This window comes from Acomys minous (genome assembly GCF_964271855.1).
Source record: "Acomys minous genome assembly, chromosome: 3".
NCBI lineage: Eukaryota > Metazoa > Chordata > Mammalia > Rodentia > Muridae > Acomys > Acomys minous.
Genome location: NC_140485.1, coordinates 7,420,543 through 7,443,029, shown reverse-complemented (window position 1 = coordinate 7,443,029; position 22,487 = coordinate 7,420,543). Strand labels below are relative to the sequence as shown.

At 41.7% G+C, this 22,487-nt stretch overlaps 1 protein-coding gene across 4 annotated transcripts in view; it reads left to right on the top strand.

Moving 5' to 3' along the window:
- MACROD2 (mono-ADP ribosylhydrolase 2) overlaps positions 1 to 22,487 on the top strand; it is a 1,913,815-nt gene that overhangs the window by 1,779,041 nt on the left and 112,287 nt on the right. For 2 of the 4 annotated variants that reach the window (XM_084774709.1, XM_084774708.1), the window contains exons 12-13: positions 6,740 to 6,802; positions 11,057 to 11,125. In XM_084774709.1, coding sequence (XP_084630835.1) covers positions 6,740 to 6,802; positions 11,057 to 11,125 — 132 coding nt within the window. Of the gene's footprint in view, positions 1 to 6,739; positions 6,851 to 11,056; positions 11,126 to 22,487 lie in introns of all 4 variants that reach the window. The other 2 variants (XM_084774707.1, XM_084774706.1) reach the window with 1 other exon arrangement.

Genomic DNA, 22,487 nt, shown 5'->3' with positions numbered 1-22,487 from the left:
CGGGTGGACATTGCACCTTTTCAACTTAAAGAATGTGTCAAGCACAAGGAAAAATACTGCCTAGGGAGAACATGGCATTTCCCTCTCAATCCCTTGGCATGTGTGTATGGAGCTCCTTCTTGATTTAAGGTACCACACTAGGTGCTGAGTCAAGGAGCACCTCTATATCAAAGGGTTGTTACAAAATACTAAAGGTTGGGTACTTCATTAGAAAAAGGGTTATTTAGCCTACAGTTTGAAGGCCTAGGGTTCAAATGCCTATGGGCATTCCCATCTGTTTTGTACTCTGGTTATGACCTTCCCAATGGCCCAATGCATGGGAAAGAGATGATTGGATAGGGAGACAACGTCTTGCAGAAACTGACAGGAAGCCTCAAGAACACATTGATCCCTTCTGCCACATCCCACATCCCATCACCTTCTGGTCTGCTCCACCTCTTGAAGAGTGCACTGCCTCATCACCACACTGGGGACTGCCACGTGGACCACTGGGGGATGCAGACACCCACTGTACAGCAACCATTCCCACACAGGCCACAAGAATCCAGCAAGGGATCAAGGCAAGAGAAAAGCCGAGCTTTGTAGTAATCTGAGCTGTGTCAGGTCTAAATGATCTCGGCTAAATCAGGGCAGTTACCTGATTTCTACCACCTCCATCTCTCTATCTGTAAAAGTGGAGAATAGAAGAGTTGGAGTGTTGTGCGGTTCAGGGGAGCATGTGGTAGCCCAGCACATAGGTGATAAAAGGAGGATTAGCAGGCAACAGCTGATGCGAACCACAGCTTGGAGAGCACACAGGTGGACGCCTCTTGATCTTTCCTGAATGGCAAGCATTCCCATCGATAGGGGTCAGCCAACTTGGAGGCTTCTCACTAAGACAGATCAAGCAGCTGGTGTCACCCCCAGAACCAAGAGTTTATTGCTTTGGACTTAGTCTTCCCTCTCCCCTTCTCTCTATTCCTTCTGTCCTCACTCCTCCTTCCTGTCTTTCCAGTCTAGACCGGCGGTGGATGTTCTCACTTTACTAAGACATCCGGTGAGGGAATAAATGTTGGGCACCAGACTTGAGCAGAGTTGGGCGGAGATCAAGGGAATACAACAGGGACCTGCTGTAGGTACTCCTAGGTGGCTGGAGAGGATGGCTGGGGAAGTTGGTGTAACCCGGGTGTGAGCCGCGGCTTGGCCAAGGGCAGTGCCGTCTGTGTTCGTTTCCAGGTCTTGGCGGTTGTGTTGTGGGTCAGGAAGAGAGTGGGCTTTGTGTATGAAGCTCACACGAACTTGTTCACAGTGGACGGGGTAATAAAGGGACGGTTACGTCTGCAGTTCATTCTCTAGTGTTTCAGACTGAAAACAAAAAGAAACTCCCTCCTGCCTTTCTCACTGTTTAAAAGTATTCTAATGTAAAAAATTGCAAAAATATCAATATTTATATTAATGGCATGTTATACCAATGCATAAAGTATTGAAAGACAAAATTTCAGAATTGTAGTATTGGACCAACCTGGTTTGAGCGTCAAAAAGAAAAGCTTGGAATCTTTGTGTTCTTCGTTACTTCAGAAAATTCATCAAAGATAGTAGTTTCATCCCTCAGCTGAAATTTTAAAGTATAATTTTGTACATTTTTGTCTTCCCGAAATGTAACCATCATATTCAGACAATGAATATTAGCTGCTTTTCCAGGGAGGCGATAACTGATTGACCTCAGGGCCCTTTGCAACGGCTGTTAGCTGGGACAGTCCTACACAAAGTACTGTGATCACGCCCACTTCTGGACCTTGTTACAAGAATTACATTTAATACTCTACTTTGAGCATTTTCAAACTGGGAAGAAGGAAGCCAGCAATGAACACATGCTAGGTGTTGCCCACGTAGCAATATAGCTAAACGCAGCATAAACAGTGTCACACCAATGGCAGTAACACTCTTTAGGACCATTTCTCTCTTAGGTAACCACATCTCTTTTCCAAATGTGTGTTTCTAGACAATTTTGAAATGTGTGACGTGAAAATATAGATGAGAAGAAAACAAAATCCGGGCAAGACTGAGTTCCTCACACATAAGAGAGTGCTAACTGGGGGCTCTGTTGGTTAAGGACCTGCCATGGAAGCTTCTGTAAGAAATGCAGTGGCAGCAGTACATGCCTGGACTCCTGCTAAGGAGGATCACAGGGGCTTGTGGCCAGCCAGTGTAGATGGATGAGAGAGCGTGTCTGAATCAATCAATAAGTGATGTGAGTGGGGACCAGGGAGCGAACACTTGCTGCACAAGCACGAGGATCTGAGTTCAAAGCTCTGATGCCCACACAAACAGCTGGACGTGGCCACATAGGCCATGCAGGGTCAGTGACGGGAGAGTCACTGGAGCTTACCAGCTGGCTGCCCAGTGAGAGGCATTATTTCAGTGCAGAAAAACAGAGAGTCCTAGGGTGAGACACCTGACATCTTCTGGCCTCTGACCACCTTTATGAGTGCCCTTTTCTGCACATACATGTATAGATATACCATTTCATAGACACAAACACACCTAAAAAAATAGAGGAGGAGTGGTTTCAAAGGATACCCACAGTTGATGGACCTCTGGCTTCTACACACACACACACACACACACACACACACACACACACACACATACATACACATACACACATACATTCATACACACACACACACACACACACACACACACACAAAGGAATATATACAAATACCTACAACATACACAAAAAGAGTGCCAGCATTTAGTAAGAAAAACATATTATATGTATGTTTATTATATAAGTATTACTCACCTATTATCAGTCACTTACAACAATAATAACGTCATAAGCTGTCCCGACTCTTCTAGTTACTTACAAGAAGCTATTTTTTTCTTATGCTCAGGAGAGCCTGGGTCTGCAGGTTGAAGGTTGTTCACTGATATAAGCTAGGACAAACCCTGCCCCCCTCCGCCGCCCGCTAGGTGGTTCTATTTTGAAATATGAATTACTTTATCTTGGCCTCAGACTCCACTACTTTGGGTTGAAGGCTGCAATACCTGCTTCTTGTCCTCTTTCAATGAGGAGCCGCAAAAGCATCTTCTCCCCAGGACGAATGGTGGGAGCCTAGGACACAAATCTAGCTACGCGGCACATTTAAGTATTGCTCATGTCTTCTCCTCCTGTATTCCGCTGTCCAAGGGAAGTCACGTGGCTTAGCCCAACGTCATTGGAGAGTAAGTACGTCCCACTCACAGAGCGAGGACACCGATGTATCATTATACTGTTACAGGAAACTGAAGATTTAGGACCAAGAATTTGGTCTGTAAGTTGCTGTTTCTGAACTGATTTGTTTGCGTCTAAAAGTCTGGAGACCTGTGTAAGAAAAGGCTCCCTGAGTAGCAGCCACAGACTTAACCCGATTGATTTCTCTTTCTCATCCTGTTCCTATACACAGCTTGTGAAAGGAACTAAAAATATCAAGGTAACACCTTGTGGCCATAATGTTGGGATTCTGCCTTGCCATCCTCCCTCAGTAAAGAGTTAAACACACGCGGCACTCCTGTTCACGGCCCAGCGGGTGACAGACTCCTTCTCATAAGAATTCATTCTGCTGGAGGGCCCGTTCATTTTACTCACGTAAACCTCATGAAATGTGTTCTTGCATATAGCACATGCTTAATAAATATGGGTTCCAAAGATTGAGGGTCAGAAATAATACTGAGGAAGTAGGAAGGATACAGCAGCAAAATTCTTACTGGATAGTCTGCTTTTTATCATGGGACAGTAAAATGTCACATTACACACAACATAAAAGCTGCGGAAATTTATTATCTCAAGTGAATATATGATCCTGAGTGGGTATTAACTGGGAGACTTTAGCTTTTGTGTGGCATTTTTTTTTTAAACTTGCAAAATGCCCTGTACTTCGCTGTAGGTATTGCTTCATATTTATTGTAACCCTTTTAAAATCCCTTCTAGAAACCACAAGTTTATATGCTCTACCCCTACTTAATTTTTTTTTATTGTTTATATGTTTCCTGTGAAGATGGACAAACCAAAGTGCTATTCACCAAACACTTAGGAGTAACTAAGTAATGTGAGTCCGTGTGGAGACCCCACCCCCACCCCACCCCAACACACACAGGCAGAGACCCGCGTTTTCAGTAGGATCTCACTCGTTGGAAGCATTTAAAATGGACGAAAGATAGAAAGCAGCCAGAAGTCCATCTAAGCGATAGTGAGAGGCACGCTAATCTAATTGCCCAAGAGTGCTCATTGGGCTTTGAAAGCAAGCCTTCTGCGTTGGCGCCCCCTGCTGGACTTGATCGGGAATTGTCCTTGAAATTGAAAAAAAAACCCTTAACCTTTTCAGCTGAGAGCGTGCGTGCTCCTTAAATGGCAAACCCAGCCTACTTCTAGAATACCTTTCTTCCACGATAAACATGCCAAGCGATTCCTAAGCTAGCGTCCCAAGAGCAGAAATACCCAGGTAGAAAATTACAGCTGAGACTCAAAATAGGGAAGAAAAGCGTGCCTCAGGGATGTCTGTGTTAGGGAGTGCTAGGGATCGCAGGAAAAGGCAGAGAAAACCCAGGACCACCTGCCAAGTAAACCCCTGGCGGGGAAAGTGCTGGGTTTGGGGACCTGAATGTGAATTACCTTTTTGTGCATATAAAACTGCCGGAAACCGATCCTTGCACCCCCAAGACTTGTTTCTTTCCCTGCCTGTCTTCCTGTTAAGGATGCTCTCTGCCCTCGTTCTTTAAGGGACATGGGAACTAGACTAATTTGAAAGGCAGCCTCTCACCTACAGACTTCAGCCCTATTGTGAAATCTGTGCTATGAAGTCTGTCTGTTGGAGGAGAGCTGGCAGATTTTTCTCCTGCTTGACTCAGCCCATTTGGTAGGGAGGACTGGGCGAAATATTGGCTACATTTTTGGCACGTGCTCTTCCACCAGCTTGGCCTTATTAAGGGAACAAGGACAGCCATGATGGCTACTTCCTCCCAAGAGAAAGGAAAAAAAAAAAAAAACCAAAGAACAGTGCTGTCACCCTCATGGAGAATCTCAATAGAAAACACGGCAGGTGCTGCGTGGAGCTTTTAAATATGACACTTACTGCAGGGGATTTTTAAAAAGAGCCCACAGAGAAGCCCCCAGCTTCTCATATTCAAAATTGTTCTGTGTCCCTCCCGAGCTAAGCAGACTGAGTGCGTTCTGCACATATTTAGGTATTCACTGACTGCGGTCTTGCCCAGAGTGGAAGCTGTCCAATGGACTGGTTTTTTGGTTTTTTGTTTTTTGTTTTTTTCCAGACTAAATGCTTCTCTGCCTGGTCTAGGTTATTGTTTCATCTCATACCAGTCAGGGCGCCCTGTGGGGAGTATTTTCATGCACCTGCCTTTGTGTTAGGAGCCAGTAGTGACGCTGAGACAGGAGCAGCACATGTCCACCGTCCCAGCACACGGGAGATACAAGCAGGAGCGCTGCCAGGTCAGGGCCAGACTGGGCACAGGGTGAAACCCTGTCTCCAAAGCCCAAGTCAAGGCAAACCAGGAAAGACTGACCAGAAGCTGGTGGTGGTACTCAAAACACACTAAGCAGCAGAGAAGTGTTGGTGGCTTGGATGTACTTATGGGCCAGGATTGAGAGGGCCTGGTGAGCCTTCTCCCCTGGGAGGTTGGTTAAGATGGCCATTCTGTATTCTACAGGTAGCTGGGATGAGGTAGAAGATTCTACCTCACATGTCTGTCTCCTCAGCACTTGATTCTATGTCCCCCTCTGTCCCCTCTGTCCAGGGGATTTCAGCCTGGGCTGCATTGCAGTTATGGCTGCCTTTCCCAAAGGAGAAAGCAGGAACTGTCCTTCTGAGGCAGCTCAGAAGTCTCAGGACATGAATCCCACTTATTCCCTTGGTTTAACAAGACAGCACAGATCGCAATCACACAGAAAGGAGACAGCTGCTGCTCCTGGAGAGAAGGCCTTATGGTCATTTGAGTCTCGGTAACTTCTGATTTTCAGTTTTCTGTATATAACTACATTTTATGTTCTGTTCCTGTGTCTTTATATAACATAATAACTTATATTTCCCTTCCCACAAAAGTGTTTTGGAGAGCTCCCCAAAAATTAATTACAAAATTAGGCCTTTACTTGCCCTTGGGAGTATATTATCTCTGCTGTGAATTCACAGATATAGAACATATTTTAAGGCCAAAAAATAATTAGTTGCAAGTAGCCAGCCTCCATTGCGACTGCCTATTTATTTTTTTCAGAGTTATACAATTGACCAACATAATACATTCAGGACAAAAAAAAAGCATTGATGTGTTAGATCGTCATATACAAGACAGATGAAAATAAAAATTTTGGAAGCACATATTTAACAAAAACATAAAAGGCACAGAAAATCAGCCAAGCTCCTTACACGGAGCATGTGACTTGATTCAAGGCGGAAAAGAGGGTTGGAAGTGAAACATGCTCAGCATCTTTGGCCATTGCCAGTGAAGAGAGCGATGTGCCCAGCGATGCTGAGTGGATGTTATTTAGTTTACCTGTAGCACTTCCTGGAAGAAGGGACCAGTGTAAATCCACCTGTTTGTGTGGGGGATTCTGCTTCCTGCCTCTGATTCGTCTCTCTGCCGTACTTTTGGGGAGTCATGCTACATTGGTTGCAATTAATTTCAGTGTTGCATATTAGCCATAAAGAGATATTTCATAAATTAACTTGATTTTTTTTCTCTCCCCCTGTGGTTTTCTTGAAAGATGAAAGTGGTCCAGAGGAAAAGCAAACTGCGGAAGAAATGGAAGGGCAGAGCCAAGAAGCAGGTGGGCTCAGGTTTCTTTTGAGGAGTCTCCTAGGCCTCATCCACAGAGGTGAACAACAACTTCACTCAATGTTATTGCCTGAAAATGCTTATGCCTTTTCACCTGATTAACCCCAGTGTTCTTTCGTCTCTCCAGTTCCATTAACTCTGAGTTGTCTGTCTTCCCATGCAGAATGTCACACTCTTAGTGATCATTTCGTTCACCAGTTCCATTTCCTTTCTATAACACATTGCCTAGTAGGTCACTAAGAACTGTGGGCCAAGATTGAAAGCACCAAACCAGAGCTTTGATGTCTTAGATCAGGTCAAAATGAACAAATTTAGAGAAAGGAAAAAAAATGAAATTAGAACTACTTGAAGAAAATGGAGAAAGAGCTTTCTCTTCATACTAAATTGGATGTCTTATACTCTCTTGCATTTAATTTTGAAGAGCCCCGTGTCCGGCTATTTCTCTGCCTGACGTAGAAGGTGCCATAGAGCCTGACCAACATCTCACTCCCAACAGTTAACAGTAAGATCAAAGACCTTCGTGATATCACTCCTGTTAAGAAAAGTCACTGTATCTGTTGGCTGTTTACAAATGCTACACTGGCCATGATAAATTCAGCATAATAAAAATACCCCTTAAGGTGCAAAAGGGACTGAAATCATGTTGGAGTTATCACCTCCCCCCACTCATTTCTGTGTTCATGAATGTTCTCCTTTAAGAGATAATAGCCACAATCATATGGGTTCCAGCACCACTGCCAAAATAAAAATATCCCATTTTCCCTTCAATCTCCAAGTTATTTTTCCCTGTTCTATTGAGACCTTTTCTACCGGGAGCATGTTTTTAAAGTGGCGGCTCTGTCTCCTGTGCCAACCACATCCTGGTCCATATGCTGGGCTTGCAGAATTAAACCAGGTAATGTGATCCGTTTTCTGCTGAGGACTTCTCCATTGCTCTCGGAACTTCTTTTGAGGGAAGGAGAACTTTTATTATTAATGTGGAAGATGGACTTGAAGAAGGCAAATCAGGGGAAGCACTGAAGTGAGGCAGGGAACCCTGTGTACCTGTCCCTGGGCCATCTGGTCTTTTCCTCTGACCAGAACGAGTTTCTGGTACTTGTCCAGTGGTCCCTACCCACTACCCCCACACCATTACGCTGTGTTGAATATGGAGCTTCCATGAAAAGCTGTCACTGTTTTTCCTGTTCAGAGATGGCTTATATTAGTCAGCCACCTGTGGGCAGTTGTGGCCCTGACCTGGTGGTTAGTGTTCTGTTCCAAGCTGTCTTTATGAACATTGATTTTCTCCCATCACTGTACACACACACACACACACACACACACACACACACACACACACACACACCCCTCAGTGTTTTATCCATCCATCCATTCCCCCTGAGTCAATTGGGTTCTGATAGTTTCATTTTGGTTTTGTGAGGTCAGAGAGGAAGAGTGTAAGCCTTCTCTACTCTTGGATATGAGTGGATTACCATTCAATATGGCTCCTCCCAGCCTTTTACTGCAGCCTCTGCCTGTCTTCCTTGGTGGCTCCTCTCCACTTATCCAAGACAGTGGGATGACAGAGCCCAGCAGCAAGGTTCACTTAGGATTGTGGCCAATGTCACTAGATGTTGTTCCACTCACGTTGTCCTTTCGCAGCCTTCTCTAATTAGACAACATAACAACTGAACACATGGTTTTAGTTGTTAAAGCCTCTTGACCTGCTGTTAGTTTCCAAAATAAAAATATATTGGTCTCATTCGATATAGTTTGCAGTTCCAATGCTGATTAGATAACTCTGCAGGTCTCTTCCACATGATGGAAAAATATTATCTTAAAATAGCATAATTTATTTACAAGTTCTGACAGCTGTCATATCAAACCAAATACAATTGCATTTGGTTTTTTATCAAGAAATCAATAATAAATATATATCGAAAGTTGGTTGCCTGCCCAGCACTGCATGGCAAACATTGCATCTAGTTCTTAAAACCGCATCCATAGTTTCCTGAAGTATATAGTCTGTTGATTAAACAAACAATAAACAAATACAAAGGATAAATTATGCGATAGTTCAGGCAGCTTAGCAAGGGGGAGGAGGAGGAGGTGAAATCAGGGTAAGCCATAGAGGGCAGCTCTAAGGAAGACTCCCTGAGGGAGGGTTGCTTAAAGTAAGCTCTGAATGCTGAGGTGGAGAAAGACCATTCTAGATAGAGGGAGCTCAAAAGAATATGAGATCTGGTAAGAAGCCACAGGAGCAGATTGGGCCTGACAGCGTGCACTTTGGCTTTACTGCAGAAAGAATTTAATAGGAAAATTTAAATAAACAATCTATGAGCTCATTTTGCCTACGAGTGAAAATGGGTCAAAGAAGTTGCAGTAGAAGACAACAGGAGCAATGACAGAGGGTTCTACAAATAGAGACAGAAGGACCGAAATGTGGCAGGTTCTAGAAAGAAGCAATAGGGTACACAGCTGAAGGGCTGAGTAGGACATATTGGGGAGAGAGGAATCCCATGTTAGTCCCTGAAGTATAGCTTTGTTGTCTTGCCGGGCAATAGTAACACTCAACTGATCCATGAAAGACGTTTTTGTTGGAAAAGTTAATCATTTCATTTTTGCATCAATAAAATTGAAAATATGCATAGACAGCCATATGGGGTGTCACATTAAATAAACAAGTTCATATTAGGGAGAGATGACGAACACAGATCGGGTTTAGGAGACACTGATATATAGGGTATAGGCAAAGCCTAGAATAAAAAGCAAATCAGAAAAAAGAATATCCAAATGCCGAAGGCCAAGGAGCTGGGACATCATTGACTTCTAGACCCCTGTCAAGACAGGCAGACGCATCCTGGACAATGGCATGTCTTCAAATGAATAGGGAAGGGACTGGGAACTACTATTGAGAAGTCAATCAGATGGACAGGAAGAAATGAAGTTGAAAGTGCTGATACCTAAGAGGCAGAGTGAGGCAGGAGGATGGCAAGTAAAAGGAAGGGAAAGAGAACAGTGCAGGAGCAGTGTGGCTGACAAGCCTCAGGTTTGCAAAGGAGGGACACAGAAGGACTCAGCCCCTTAGGTGAGGGAGTGAGGAAGAATTCTGGGAAAGCACTTAGAGCTTATGCTGGGCTTCAACAGTGAAGACATGGAGGGCAGTAGGGATAACTTTTTTCGGGCAGTTTTGCTCTGAAGGGAAATGAAAATGGGAAAGCATGCGACAGTAAGGGAAGGCTAATGGTCTTTGCCCACCCCCCTGTCTTTTAAGTTAAAAGCAATTGATGCCTGACAAAAGAAAGTAATCCACCCCCTGCCTTTATCTACGTTCCAGAGATGTTATCGTCTGTTCCAATAGAGATGCAACCTAAAACTAACAACCATGTATAATAGACAAATGAGATGCTAGGAAGTAAGAAATTTTCCTTGAAATGTGTATTTTATCTTCAAGCCTGTGACTGGATAGCTATAAGAAAAAAAATGTATATATATTGTTTTTACCAGTTGTCACATGACTTTCACAAGTTCCTGTGTCCTAATTGTGCAGTTTTTATTGTAGTAGCTAATTATCTAGCATTACGGAGGCCAAACATGAGTCAAATCCCGATGGTTCCGATGAGACCAGAAGGGAGGTCAGCTGTGACTGGCCTTAACTGGTACTGTGAGAAGGGCAAAGTCCTCCCTGTCCTTGGCCTCCATTGTATAACCGGGTGACATGAAATCCCTGCATGTCTCTGGGTGCCTTACTTTGAGTGGTCCCCTTCTCCTGAACCACAGTGCTGAGAGCCGTAGAACCACTCTGTCCAGGTGGGAAGCCAAGGGGATTGCCCACCCATAGAAGTGCTGAGATTAGCAAAAGCAAACTTTTTAGAAACATCACAAGCCCCGAGGCACCTTGTAGAGACCTGCATGGATATAGGTTAGCACACGTCACAAAGGAAAGTAGTACTTCATTTTTGAGAATTGTGGAGGAAGCAAAATGCTACCGGAGTTGTTGCCACTCTATGGCCAACAAACAAGTCTTCTACAGAGTACATTTTATAGTTCCCTGGCCTCTGTCTCATGTGAAGATTTATGCTGCATTAGTTTTTTTTTTTTTGTTTCTGTTTTTGTTTTTGTTTTAAATGCATCACAACCCTCTGACCCTGCAAGACCATTTGGTGTGTGAAGGACATTGACATTCTCACTGGTGGCTGGGAGGGAGCTGTGGGGAAGGAAAGCCACAGCCTGTATTAAGCCTGAGGCTTGTCTTCCTGTTTTATAGATGGTGTCAGCACCACGCCTGTGCCCAGCCCTGCTTCTGAAGACAAAGCTGAAGTCCATAAAGATGAAGGTAAGAGACCACATCTAAACTTCACAGACCCTTGAAAGTAAACTGTGTAGGTTTTGTTTATGTGGGAAACTGATGCAGTGAATAAATGTAATTCTCATAAGCACCTCTATTTTGAACACAAGGATCCCTCCCACTCAGCTCCATTCCATTTCGAGCCTCTTCAGAATTTATGTGTGTGTGTGTATATATGTATATATATATATATATACATACATTTGTTCCTCTAAAAATAATGTTTATAAAATAAGAGCCGGAGCAGAGAAAGTGTGGTTAGAGGAAAATGTTCATCCGAAGCAGAAGAATTTGTCAATTCTGCTATTTATAGCTATTCATCAGGCATAAAATTGACATAGTAGCATTGAGAAACCCCTACCAGAGGCCCTATGGCCCAAGGGAGAAATGGTCAAAAGGTATCCATAAAAATAAACGAGGCAAGGCCACAATTGTATGGACAATCACTAAGAGAAAATTTTGTTGACCCAAGTAAACCAAGAAGAAAAATATAATTAGAAGAAGTTTTTACTTTTTTTAGAGATAAGTACCATGAAACAGATGCAAATTGCCTTCAAAACATAAGGAAAATAAAAATGGGTCTTTCTATCTCTCTCCTCTCCCTCCTGATTGGTGGGAAAGTCTTCCCATAAGTAATAGTATTGGTATCTGTCATTAGAAGCTACTAAAACCTCATGCGACTGCCAGACTAGACTATTACATTTGAACAAATACGTGTCTTGTATATCATACTATAAGGCATAAATAAGCTGTCTTGTAAACCAAAGCAGCTACTTAGAACTTCCGTGTATACTTTGAGTCCAGTTCTTCAACCTGAGATGGGGTGAAAACTGGTACCCATTCCCACTAAGACTCGCCATTCTTTGAGTCTGTGGAGGAAGTCAAAATAGTCTTAAAACTGTAATACTCGCTTAATGGCATCTTTAGTTCCCTGCCGCTTTGCCCGGTGAGCCAGTTGATGAGTATGAATACTTGGGTTATATGCATGGGACTTGATCCTAGCTCTGTCACCAGCTACTTCGCTAACCTCTGAGAGAGAATTCAAGTTGTGAACAAATTAAGTGGTAAGTAGAACTTCTCTGTACGTCATTTTTTTTTTCTTTTGTGATGAAGGGAAGAAGAGTGTCTACCTTGGGGCTGGAGCATGAAACAGTGGGTAAAGGTGCATTCTGTGAAAGCCCGGGGAGAGCTGAATTCAGGTCGCATGGGCCTGAGCCACTGGTTATGTCTCAGGCCTGTAACCATACCCCTCAGGAGTCCCAGGCCAGAAGATTAGGAATTCAAAGCCAGCATCATCAGCTACACTTCAAACCTAAAGCCAGTCTAGGCTACATGAAACTGTCTCAAAAACTAGAAAATGATGAGAGAAACAAAACCCCACTAAGTCCCGCTAACCTATATAGAGGCACACCTATAACCCCAGCGCTGCCATGTGAGGACCACAGGTCACTGAGGTTTGCTATCTGCCGGGCCAACTCCAGATTAGGTGAGTGACCCTGTCTCAAGAGAATATGACTGATAGAGGCAGATGCTGCATGACCTCCTTTGGTCTCCTCCACACACCTATGTGCACACACACGCACACACACACACACACACCACACATGCTCAGAAGATAATGTCTACCTCACAAAACAACACGACGCAGGTCAGTTTCCTTGCTGTTTCTCTGGCCCTCATATAGATCCGACTTTCTAGAAGACAGAGCAAGATAGATTATTCAGAAGTGACTTGTTTATCGGAGAGAGACTAGAAATCAACTTCTTTAATGGAAAAGGGAAGGGAACAGAACTGGCTGATGGGGAGGTGCCAGAGCACTGTCAGAGGGATCGATGCCAGCTACCATTGTGGGAAGCCCTGCCCGTGAACCACAGTGGGCAAGAAAACCCTGCCATGGATTCTAGGGCTGGCTACCCTGGAAGGGATGGGTGTGGTCTTGGGTAAAACAGTCACTTTCTTTTGAGGTTATTGAAGAAGCCAAAAATGGACAGCATGTACAGCTACCTGGAAAAATACCTGTTTCCTCCCAAAGGAGAGCTGACTTGGACCAACACCAGGTCCACCATACTGCTGTAATCTTAGATGATCTCTTTTTGTTTATTGCCATTTTTCGTATGTTCAGGTACCGCTTATTTCGAAAAAAAAAAAGTTGACATATTTAAAACTGTGATTTATGTCCGAGTTCCTCGGAAGTTTCTTGAGAAACTCTCAGTCATTTTACAGAGAAATAGACTGATTTTGTAAGAGAAAAGATAGGAAACGTTACTTATTTTAGGCAAAATAAAAACAAAAATGCAAAAGACATCTCAATCAGTTAGCTTATGATAAAAATGTAAAAGCATCATGAGGTTGAATGACAGAGTCTAAGAAGCAAGAGGGAGGAAAATCTAATTTGAATGCTTCAAGCTGAGATTTCGTGCTGTTGAGTTGTTTAGCTGGGAGACATCACACCTTCATAAAACACACTGCTTGTGATATTTCTTGATGCTTTTAGGATCTCACACCGTTAATTGCTCATGCAAGGATCAATTATTTTTCAGAATACTTTTAAGGATTCTTATTTTCATAAAATAAGACTTTTAATGGTGCTGACTCCATCAAAGAATTGTCATGTATCACAAATGTAGTTCCCTTGTGAGACTAAATGTGAAAATGTAGGGAATTGTGCTGAAATAAATTGTTAATTTCCATTAACTTTTTAAATTTGGAAAACATATGTTTTGTGCTCTATGTTAGTATGTAATCTGGTTTCAATTAACAGTAAAACATATAGATGGAGGATTTTTGTCTTTCTCTTCTGAAATAGCATTCATATAAGGGCACTGTTTTTAAGTGGATTATCCGTTCAGAGCTCAGTCTCTGATGATGCTCGCCAGGCTGTCATCAAGATTGACAGATGCACAGCCTGGAATTAAGGAAGCGTTTTCCATTGAAATCATCCAAGATTGAGGTCAAGTTGAGGTTAAAAGAAAGTCATAAGTGTTCAGGATTCATTTCAAACCTTTTGTGTTATTGGTGTGCATGCAGAAATATCTGTCCTTGGTGACACCACGGCTATTTCAGAGCTCCACAGTCATAAGATCACTTACAGAAGCGCTTCTGACATTCTTCAGTGTAAGTGGCAGAACAATTTCTGCTGATCAATGGTCCTAAAGGAGCCCTTATTCTCTTGATTTTTTGGAGACTTCACTCCTAAAGGAGCATCTTCTTGGGGCTTGGAATTGGCTGCCCACGGTCTGGAATGGTCAGGTTCTCCTTTCAGAGTGACACCATCGTGTTTGGGCCATGTTCACGCATTTGCAGCTCTGCATGTCTGATGACTGGGTTTATATTCGTTAAGAGTTTACTCTCTGCTGGAAATTAGCATCTTCTAGAATGTAGGAGTTGAAAGCAAGCAAGTAAAACAAGGTGGCTGTCTTTATTCTTGAAACAGAAGGGATTTTAAAAAAAGAAAGGAAGAAAACATTTATATGAAAGTTAAAAAAAAATCTCGAGAAGTGTTAGAAACTAAGTGTTGTCTACACTAGTGATTCTCTTCAAGTGCTGTAGGCATATTTCCCACTGGGAACCGGGTCTGGGTGTGCTTGCCCACTTACACCTACACCGTGTAACTGCTGACTGTGGCGAGGCACAGCTCACTGCTTACGGATCTCAGTAGACTATAGCCCAGACACCCGTTCACAGTGAGTCATTGCGGCTGTCGAGTGGGTGGGAGTTGAGTTGAGCTATGAGGAGGAGGAATGTTAATGAACGCCTCATCCACACAGGCTAGATATGAGAGCCAGAACTGAAATGAAATTAACTTGAAGGTAAAGCTGGCCTGGGGAAATCCCTGTGGTGATGGACAGGCATTCTGACATTATTTGCAAAATAGGACCAGAACTTATCAGTTGAGACAGGCTCCCTTTACCATTAAGGATGCTCTTTTTCTTTTTTTTTTTTTTTTAAGGATTTTATATGTTAGATTTTGAAAAAGCAAATTCTATTTGAGTTAACATATAAGCAATCAGATGAAAGACAGGAGTCAAATGTACAAACATCTAGTGCTTTGGTGGAAACGTCTGTAGAGTCCATGTTATTGCCAAATGTATAGTTGGCTCCTTAGGTCACGGAGCACACGCTCTCCCAGCTGTCTCCATGTTTTTCATATGTCATCCTCACCCACTGCCAAGATACCGGACTGAAGGAAATGCTGCAGAAACCCATCCGGATTCACCTGCCTTATTATTTAATCAGTACCTAATTTGAATCTGAAGGTCAACTAGACCAAATCATAGGCTCATTCATATTAAAATAAAAATCAATTAATACCCAGGTGCACACCTGAGCTGTGTCCCTTCGGAGCTCCATGAAAGTCACACCAATGCTATTTGGCATTTATGAGGTAGGATGTCACCTACAAAGTATTTCTAAATCTTTAATCTGGTTTCAGACCTCATGGAGGGCAAAATGACTGGGGGCGGGGGTGAGGGGGTGGGGGGGAGAAGCCACGGTAAACAGAGCCACAGAGGAAAGCTGAGGTCACGTTCGAGGGAGCTGAGTGTAAGAGATGATCATTGATGGTACCTCTGCCACTGTTAGCCTGGCCAGCCCTGCCAGCTCAGAATTGTTCTTTCTCTATCTCTTGCCTCAGTTGCTGAAGAGAAACAAAATGTCTCCACCTCTCTCTAAAGTTCTTCGCCCATTTTCTGTTGTTATTATCTACCGTTCCCTCCTGAGGGCTTCACACTTGTAACCGTCATAGCAGGAACAAAACTGTACCCTGCTCTCGCTCTGCATGGACAGAGGCTCTGAAGGCACTGGGGTGCCTCTCACTCACCCACTCGTGCACTGTCACGCTTACTGAGCATTGGTGGAGGGTGGCTGCCCCTGGTCCTTCAGCGAAGCGAGAGGAACTGGGGCACACAACATGTCTGTAGCTGTCATCGCTGCTTTACATCTCCCTGCAGTGTGTCCCTTATTTCTCAATACGGTGACACAGAAAGGGAGAAGACAGCATGGAAGGGGGGGAAGTCTGTGTTGATGTGACCCCCACAGGTGATACCTAAGTGAGCTTGTGGTACTTTTGTTTATATGAATAGCATGTGTTCGTTTTAAACTGTTTTCATATAGAAAATTATAGAAACTAAAATCATGTAATGATTTCCCCTTTAAGGATTAAATTGCAGAGCATTTTTTTTAAAGCCTATTCTGTTGCTTCATTTAACAGCAGACCATGAATATTCTCTCGTGTCTTTAAATATGCCTCAGAGGCATGACTTTTATTGGAGGTATGGCATTCTATCATCTGGTGTCCCACCATTTACACTGTCAGAGCCCTAGCATTGAATTATTCAGTTATTTACAGTTTGCTCCATTATAAATAACAGAAATATGTGGCTCATGCATTTTAGATGGTGTGTGTGTGTGTGTGTGTGTGTGTGTGTGTGTGTGTGTGTTGTATATAATCAGTTCTTCAGCATAAATTACTTATCCTTTGTTGATTTACTAGTGAAATGGCTAAAATATCTTTATTGCATGTATGTATTTTCTTGCCTTTAAAAGTAGGATTAGACCTAGGAAACTGGAAACCAAGATTAGATGGTTAGTTATTTTTGTACTTTACATTTATATATAGTGACTATTACATAAGTAAGCAAATGAAGGAGAGAAAAATATGACCTAAAATTTGAATTCTCAGAAATTAGCATTTGTAAAACACTGATATATAAACCGGAGATATTTTTCTTAGCAGCCAAATACATATATTAAGTTTTATTTCTTAGGATATTCTACAATGCATGTCTGTTTGAAATTACCTTTTAAATATAAAAGTAGATTTTAAGTTCCACTCGTGATTTTGATCCTCTAAATTCATTTAATTTTATTTCCTAGTAAATGAGCTTCCTATACTCACCTAATCTCTATGTTAACTGTTCCTTGGTTCTGTTTTACATTTTGTACAGGCCGGAAACATTCTTTATCGCTTGTAAATAATGCAATCATTTCTGCATGAAAATTCTACTAAATAAAATTTATTCAAATGTTTTTAATAATGTACGGAGCTATTTTAAAACATATGTTCTTTGTAGCACATTCAAACAATGCAAAGGCAAAGAATAACATAAAAAAGCAATCTTTCTACCCTGAGATAATTAATATTTTCATTGGGGAGCCATTCTTTTGTGTATCTCTGAGTATTACAAACACACAATCTTATATCAATAAAGTATACTATATAACATATACAATCTGATTTTAATGCAATTTTCTGTTGTTTAGTAATTTCTCACCTTCCAATTGTTTAAAATGTAAAGTACAGAAAAGAAAAAAACCTAACCATCTAATCTTGGCTTCCAGTTTCTAAAGTCTAAATTTCATCTGTGACTTGACTAAATGGTGTGACCATGGGCACGTTACTTGGTCTCTCTCTCCTTCAACATCATCATATATTAAATACAAATGACAAGAGCACCTGAATTATATAATCTATAATACTCACATTAACGTACGTCAATCAACTTACGATATTTCAAGGTATGCCTGCTGCCCGTGTGGAAACTAAGACATTTTAACTATCATTAAGTAAATGTTTGCATATTTATAAACATTGTCTCATATCCTACACACATTTCTGAATCTCACTTGTTCATGAGCAGCAAAACTTCATGGAAATCCCTCTCAGCCACTCTCTGCTGATCTAATTCATCTACATTAAAGCTCACACCATGCCTCACATCAAAGCTGTATCATAATTTATTCAGCAATCCTCCTATGATGAGCAAGCACTTTCTTTCCTTTTTACTGCCATACAAACAGTGTTGCAATGGCTGCTCTTGCCCATCGACTCTCATATGCTGGTGCTTTTATTTGTGTGGGAAAGATTCCAGGAATGTGAACAGTGCTTTACGGAGTGTGTGTTTTAATAGACAAAAGGCTGCTTCCAAAAGGCATATTTCCATCAGCAGTTGCTGCTTTGTTCTTTCTAACCTTTTCCAGCTGAATGGGTGTAAAACAACATGTCATTGCAATTTTTAAGCATTAGTAGTATTATCCCAACTTTGCAGGTAACAGAGGCCCAGGACATTAAAAAAAAAAAAGCCAATAACAAAACAAGACAAATAACAAAAACGAACAAACAAACAAAAAAACAGTTCATTGCACAAAAAGTAGAGCCAGAATTTGAAAGCCAAGCCTGTCTGAACCCGAATCCCATCTGCTATTCTGCTTCTCAAACCCAGCTTTGGGAGCCAGGGGCCTTTCTTCCTTGTGTGGCGGGATGCAAGGAGTGGGGGACGGGAGAGGAGAGGACAATCAACTCCAGAATGCTACTCCAAGGGCCACATCAGCAGGGCAGGGGAGTGAGGCAGCAGGGAGATGGAGCAGTTTGCAGACAGCTAGCTAACTTGTGCCTCATAGTGACCTTGACACTAACATGGTGTCAGGGTTATGATGACATACAGCATTCACATATGCCCCTCACTAGACGGAGAGCTCAACCCTTTTGTTTTTGTTTGTTTGTTTGTTTGTTTTTTATTTATTTATTTATTTATTTTATTTTATTTTTTTTATTAATTTATTCTTGTTACATCTCAATGGTTATCCCATCCCTTGTATCCTCCCATTCTTCCCTCCCTCCCATTTTCCCCTTATTCCCCTCTCCTATGACTGTTCCTGAGGGGGATTACCTCCCCCTGTATATGTTCATAGGGTATCAAGTCTCTTTTTGGTAACCTGCTGTCCTTCCTCTGAGTGCCACCAGGCCTCCCCCTCCAGGGGACATGGTCAAAGTTGAGGCACCAGAGTATGTGAGAAAGTCATATCTCACTCTCCACAGGCTAGGCTCCTGCTCAACCCTTTTGAATCATAGTCAGGCCTCCTATGCCTGCAGGTGTAGCGTTTGCTTACTGTTACTTCCCAAGTGCATCTGGCGGAAGTCCACGGTTGACTTGTCCAGCACTCTCTGTTGAAAATCCTGACTGCTTTGTAAAGCTCACACCCCGTCCTTGTCAGCCAGTGTTCCTCCCCTTCCTTTTTCTATCCCTTCCTCCTTCCTCCTTCCTCCCGCTGTAAATTGCCTGAGCAAACAGTTTGATGATAACAAACGTCAGTACACGTGGTTACCTTTCTCCATCTCTTCCCTCCTCGTGACTAACTACCGTGCTCCCTGGGTATTTGCTTATTAAGCCTCAAAGCCTACTTTCCTGTGTCAATGTGAGTGACACGTGGCACATCTGACCTACTTGGGGTTAAAGAGCGTGAGAGTACGCTGCACACGTCATTGTTTATATGGTCTCTGCAAAGCGCTGCACACGTTGCTGTTTCCACGCTCTCTGCGTGAAAATGATCTGATTCCCCGCGCCCCGCCCCCCAAGAGAATTAGCCGAGTGAAGAAGTGGAGACGGAATGTGCCACAGAGGATGGCCGGTTTCTTTCTTGAGATACTGTTACTATTATTAAGGTGTCTTTAAGGACTATCTGAGTTCAGAAGTGAATTTTATTTTTAAAGTATGTTAGGGTACAAAAATGAGAAAGCTAGATCCAAGCCAGATACATCTCTGTTTGTTTTCAGACTTGGGCACTGTTATCCACTAAAGGAGGACAAAGGAAACATTGTTTAAACATTTTCATCTTAGGAGACACATAATAACTATAAGTAGTTATGGGCTATAGCCTTTCAATACATGTGTATGTGTCCCATAATCATATGATAATCATATGGGTGCAAACAAAATAAACATCTTTTTCTTTTTTTCTATACTGGTTTTTAATGGAGCTGAGATTAAAACCTGTGTTTGAATACTTGTATTCTAGGCAAGCCCTACACCTTCACACCAGAGCCCCTAGGAGAGGTGCTGTTCCTCGCTAGCTACAGAATTCAAGGCTCTCTGTTTTCCTGCGAAAGAGTCTTTAGAGGAGTTCTCCTCACATATCATTCTGTATTGAATCCAAACATTAATGTTTGAATTAAAAATCAATACTGTATTTACAGTGTGTTTTTAGGGGGTTCTTAAGTTCATTCTGAGACACAGGCTCAAAACTCCTCCCTGTGGTGACTTTGTACCCACTGCATGCTATGGGTAAAATGGTTATTTGGATATAATTCATAGTGTGGCTTTACTAATAAGCTTTTCAAAAGCTTTGCTTACATGTATTTAAAATTGATTAACTATGAGAAAATGTATAATTCTTTATATGCTATTAGGCTAAAAGTGTGCTTTTTAATATTCACTACTGATGAAAGATTGTTAAATAGCAAAGGGAAACTAATATGATAATATTACATTTGTTATCATTTGTCATTTTCTCTACTGATTATGGTGGTTATACTATAGTAGTTAACTCAGCTCTGTACTTTCCCTGATCATATTCTAAAAGGCCCAGGAAATGAACACAATTAACCCTAGATTAGGATGTGAAGATTATTGGTAATCTGGAATGCTTTTGTCCAACACAGTGGTTTAAATCTAAAAGTTCAGATAAACCTTATTTTATATAAGAAATTTTGTTACTATTTTCTAATTCATTGGCCTACGTTTTAAATTCTTTTGACAAAATCTTACAGGCTTTATGAACTGCAGCTTATTTGGGATTGTGATCACAGCAGCTGTGAGACCTTGGTGACTATCCTAGCTTGACTCTCAGATTTCTTTGTGTAAAATATAAATGAAAATATTTATGTAGCCTCTACAGATTTAACCAGCTAAAGTTCAACATATTTGGGAAAAATTGCATCTGTGTTGAAGGTATGCAGACTTTTCCCGTGCCATTTTATTCCTCTAAGCAACACAGTATGACAACTCCGTACATAGATATGATTTAAAGTATATGGCGAGATGTGTTTGCGTTGTGTGCAAATGCTGCACTGTTCTATATAAGGGAGTCGAGCATTCACGGACTGTGTTGCCCATATGGGAGCCCAAAACCACCCTCTTGAAGAAGATGCTGAGGAATGACTCATTACGATTAAGGTGATGCTGTGCTATTACCATTAGTGCCAGCACAAAGGACCGCACTTGGACCATGGGATCTAAGATTTAATCTGTCCACAAAATAAAGTGCACAATGGTGTTTCTGTCTACAAATTAAAAACTTATCTCTCATATTAAAAACGCTTGGCTCCTTAAAGTATACTTTTTTGCTATCCTTAGAGTCTAATCATATCTGACTTATCACTTTCTTGTTAATTAGTGTGAAATTACACTTGGAAGAACTCTTTAGAACAGTCCTTGGGAAGGCTGTGTTCTTAGCTAACCTGGATAAAGACACAACATCTGCTAACTGATATCAGCCTGCTTTTCTCTGAAATGCCCACCCCCAGAAGAGATCAGAGATCCTCAAACACTATACCTATTAAATTCAAGCATTGTGCATAATGAATTCAACCAATTTAGTGTTTGAATTAAAAGCCAAGACTGCACTTAAAGAATGTTTGAGGAGGTGCAGGCATTAAATTTGAGGATGTGCATTTTTGTCAGTGTGTTTGCTAGAAATCTGCTAAAAACCAGACATCTTAATATTGTTTCACAAAGATACACACAAGATACAAGCTCATATATGTATATGTATACATATATCTATATATATGTATATGTGTATATATATACATATATATATTCTTTATGTGCTTATATATTTGTCAGATTCAGAGGCCAGCATGGCAGTGCTCTTGCTTAGGCATCCTCAGACCTGAAAGTTTATAGCATCCTTGAACATGTTGGTAGGTGTTCCTTAGTGAGTTCAGGAATCAGTGAGACCCTTTAGAAACTACAAAGCTAGTCACTTTCAGTGGCACTGCCCTTCTCAGAACCATCAGCATGTGACATGCATTGAGAAGTTCAGAGAAAATTAAGTATGTAGTGTTTGGTACATTAATTAAGCAAGTGCAATTAATTAAATATCTTATTTATTGTTTATTATTTTATGGTAGAATATGATTTTTGAGCACCCCAAAACATAATTTGGTAAACAATCCATAAAAATCAAAGAACATAGCTTAATGTTTCTACTTCATGATATCATACTATTGTGATACAAAATAAGCATACGTGAAAATTACTTTTGAAAACGGGGTCTTGAATCTATTCTGGTACAATGGTGCTGGGGAATAATTCACAGACATTTCAGGAAGAGATTTTCTGTTCCTAGTTTTCTGCTTCCTACACAAGCAGAAATGTGTTGCCCTGTCTCCTAAATGTGTTTGATTTTCTTTTCTGCCATGTCTGAGGTTTTTTGGTATTGTACATGGGTATAATATTTGCATTTGGATGTGTGGGCTTCTAGAAACATGGCATTGATGTCAGGTATCTTTCCACCTTTGTTTTGCAGTGTAGGGTTTTTGTACTGAACCAGAAAGTTATCAATACGCCTA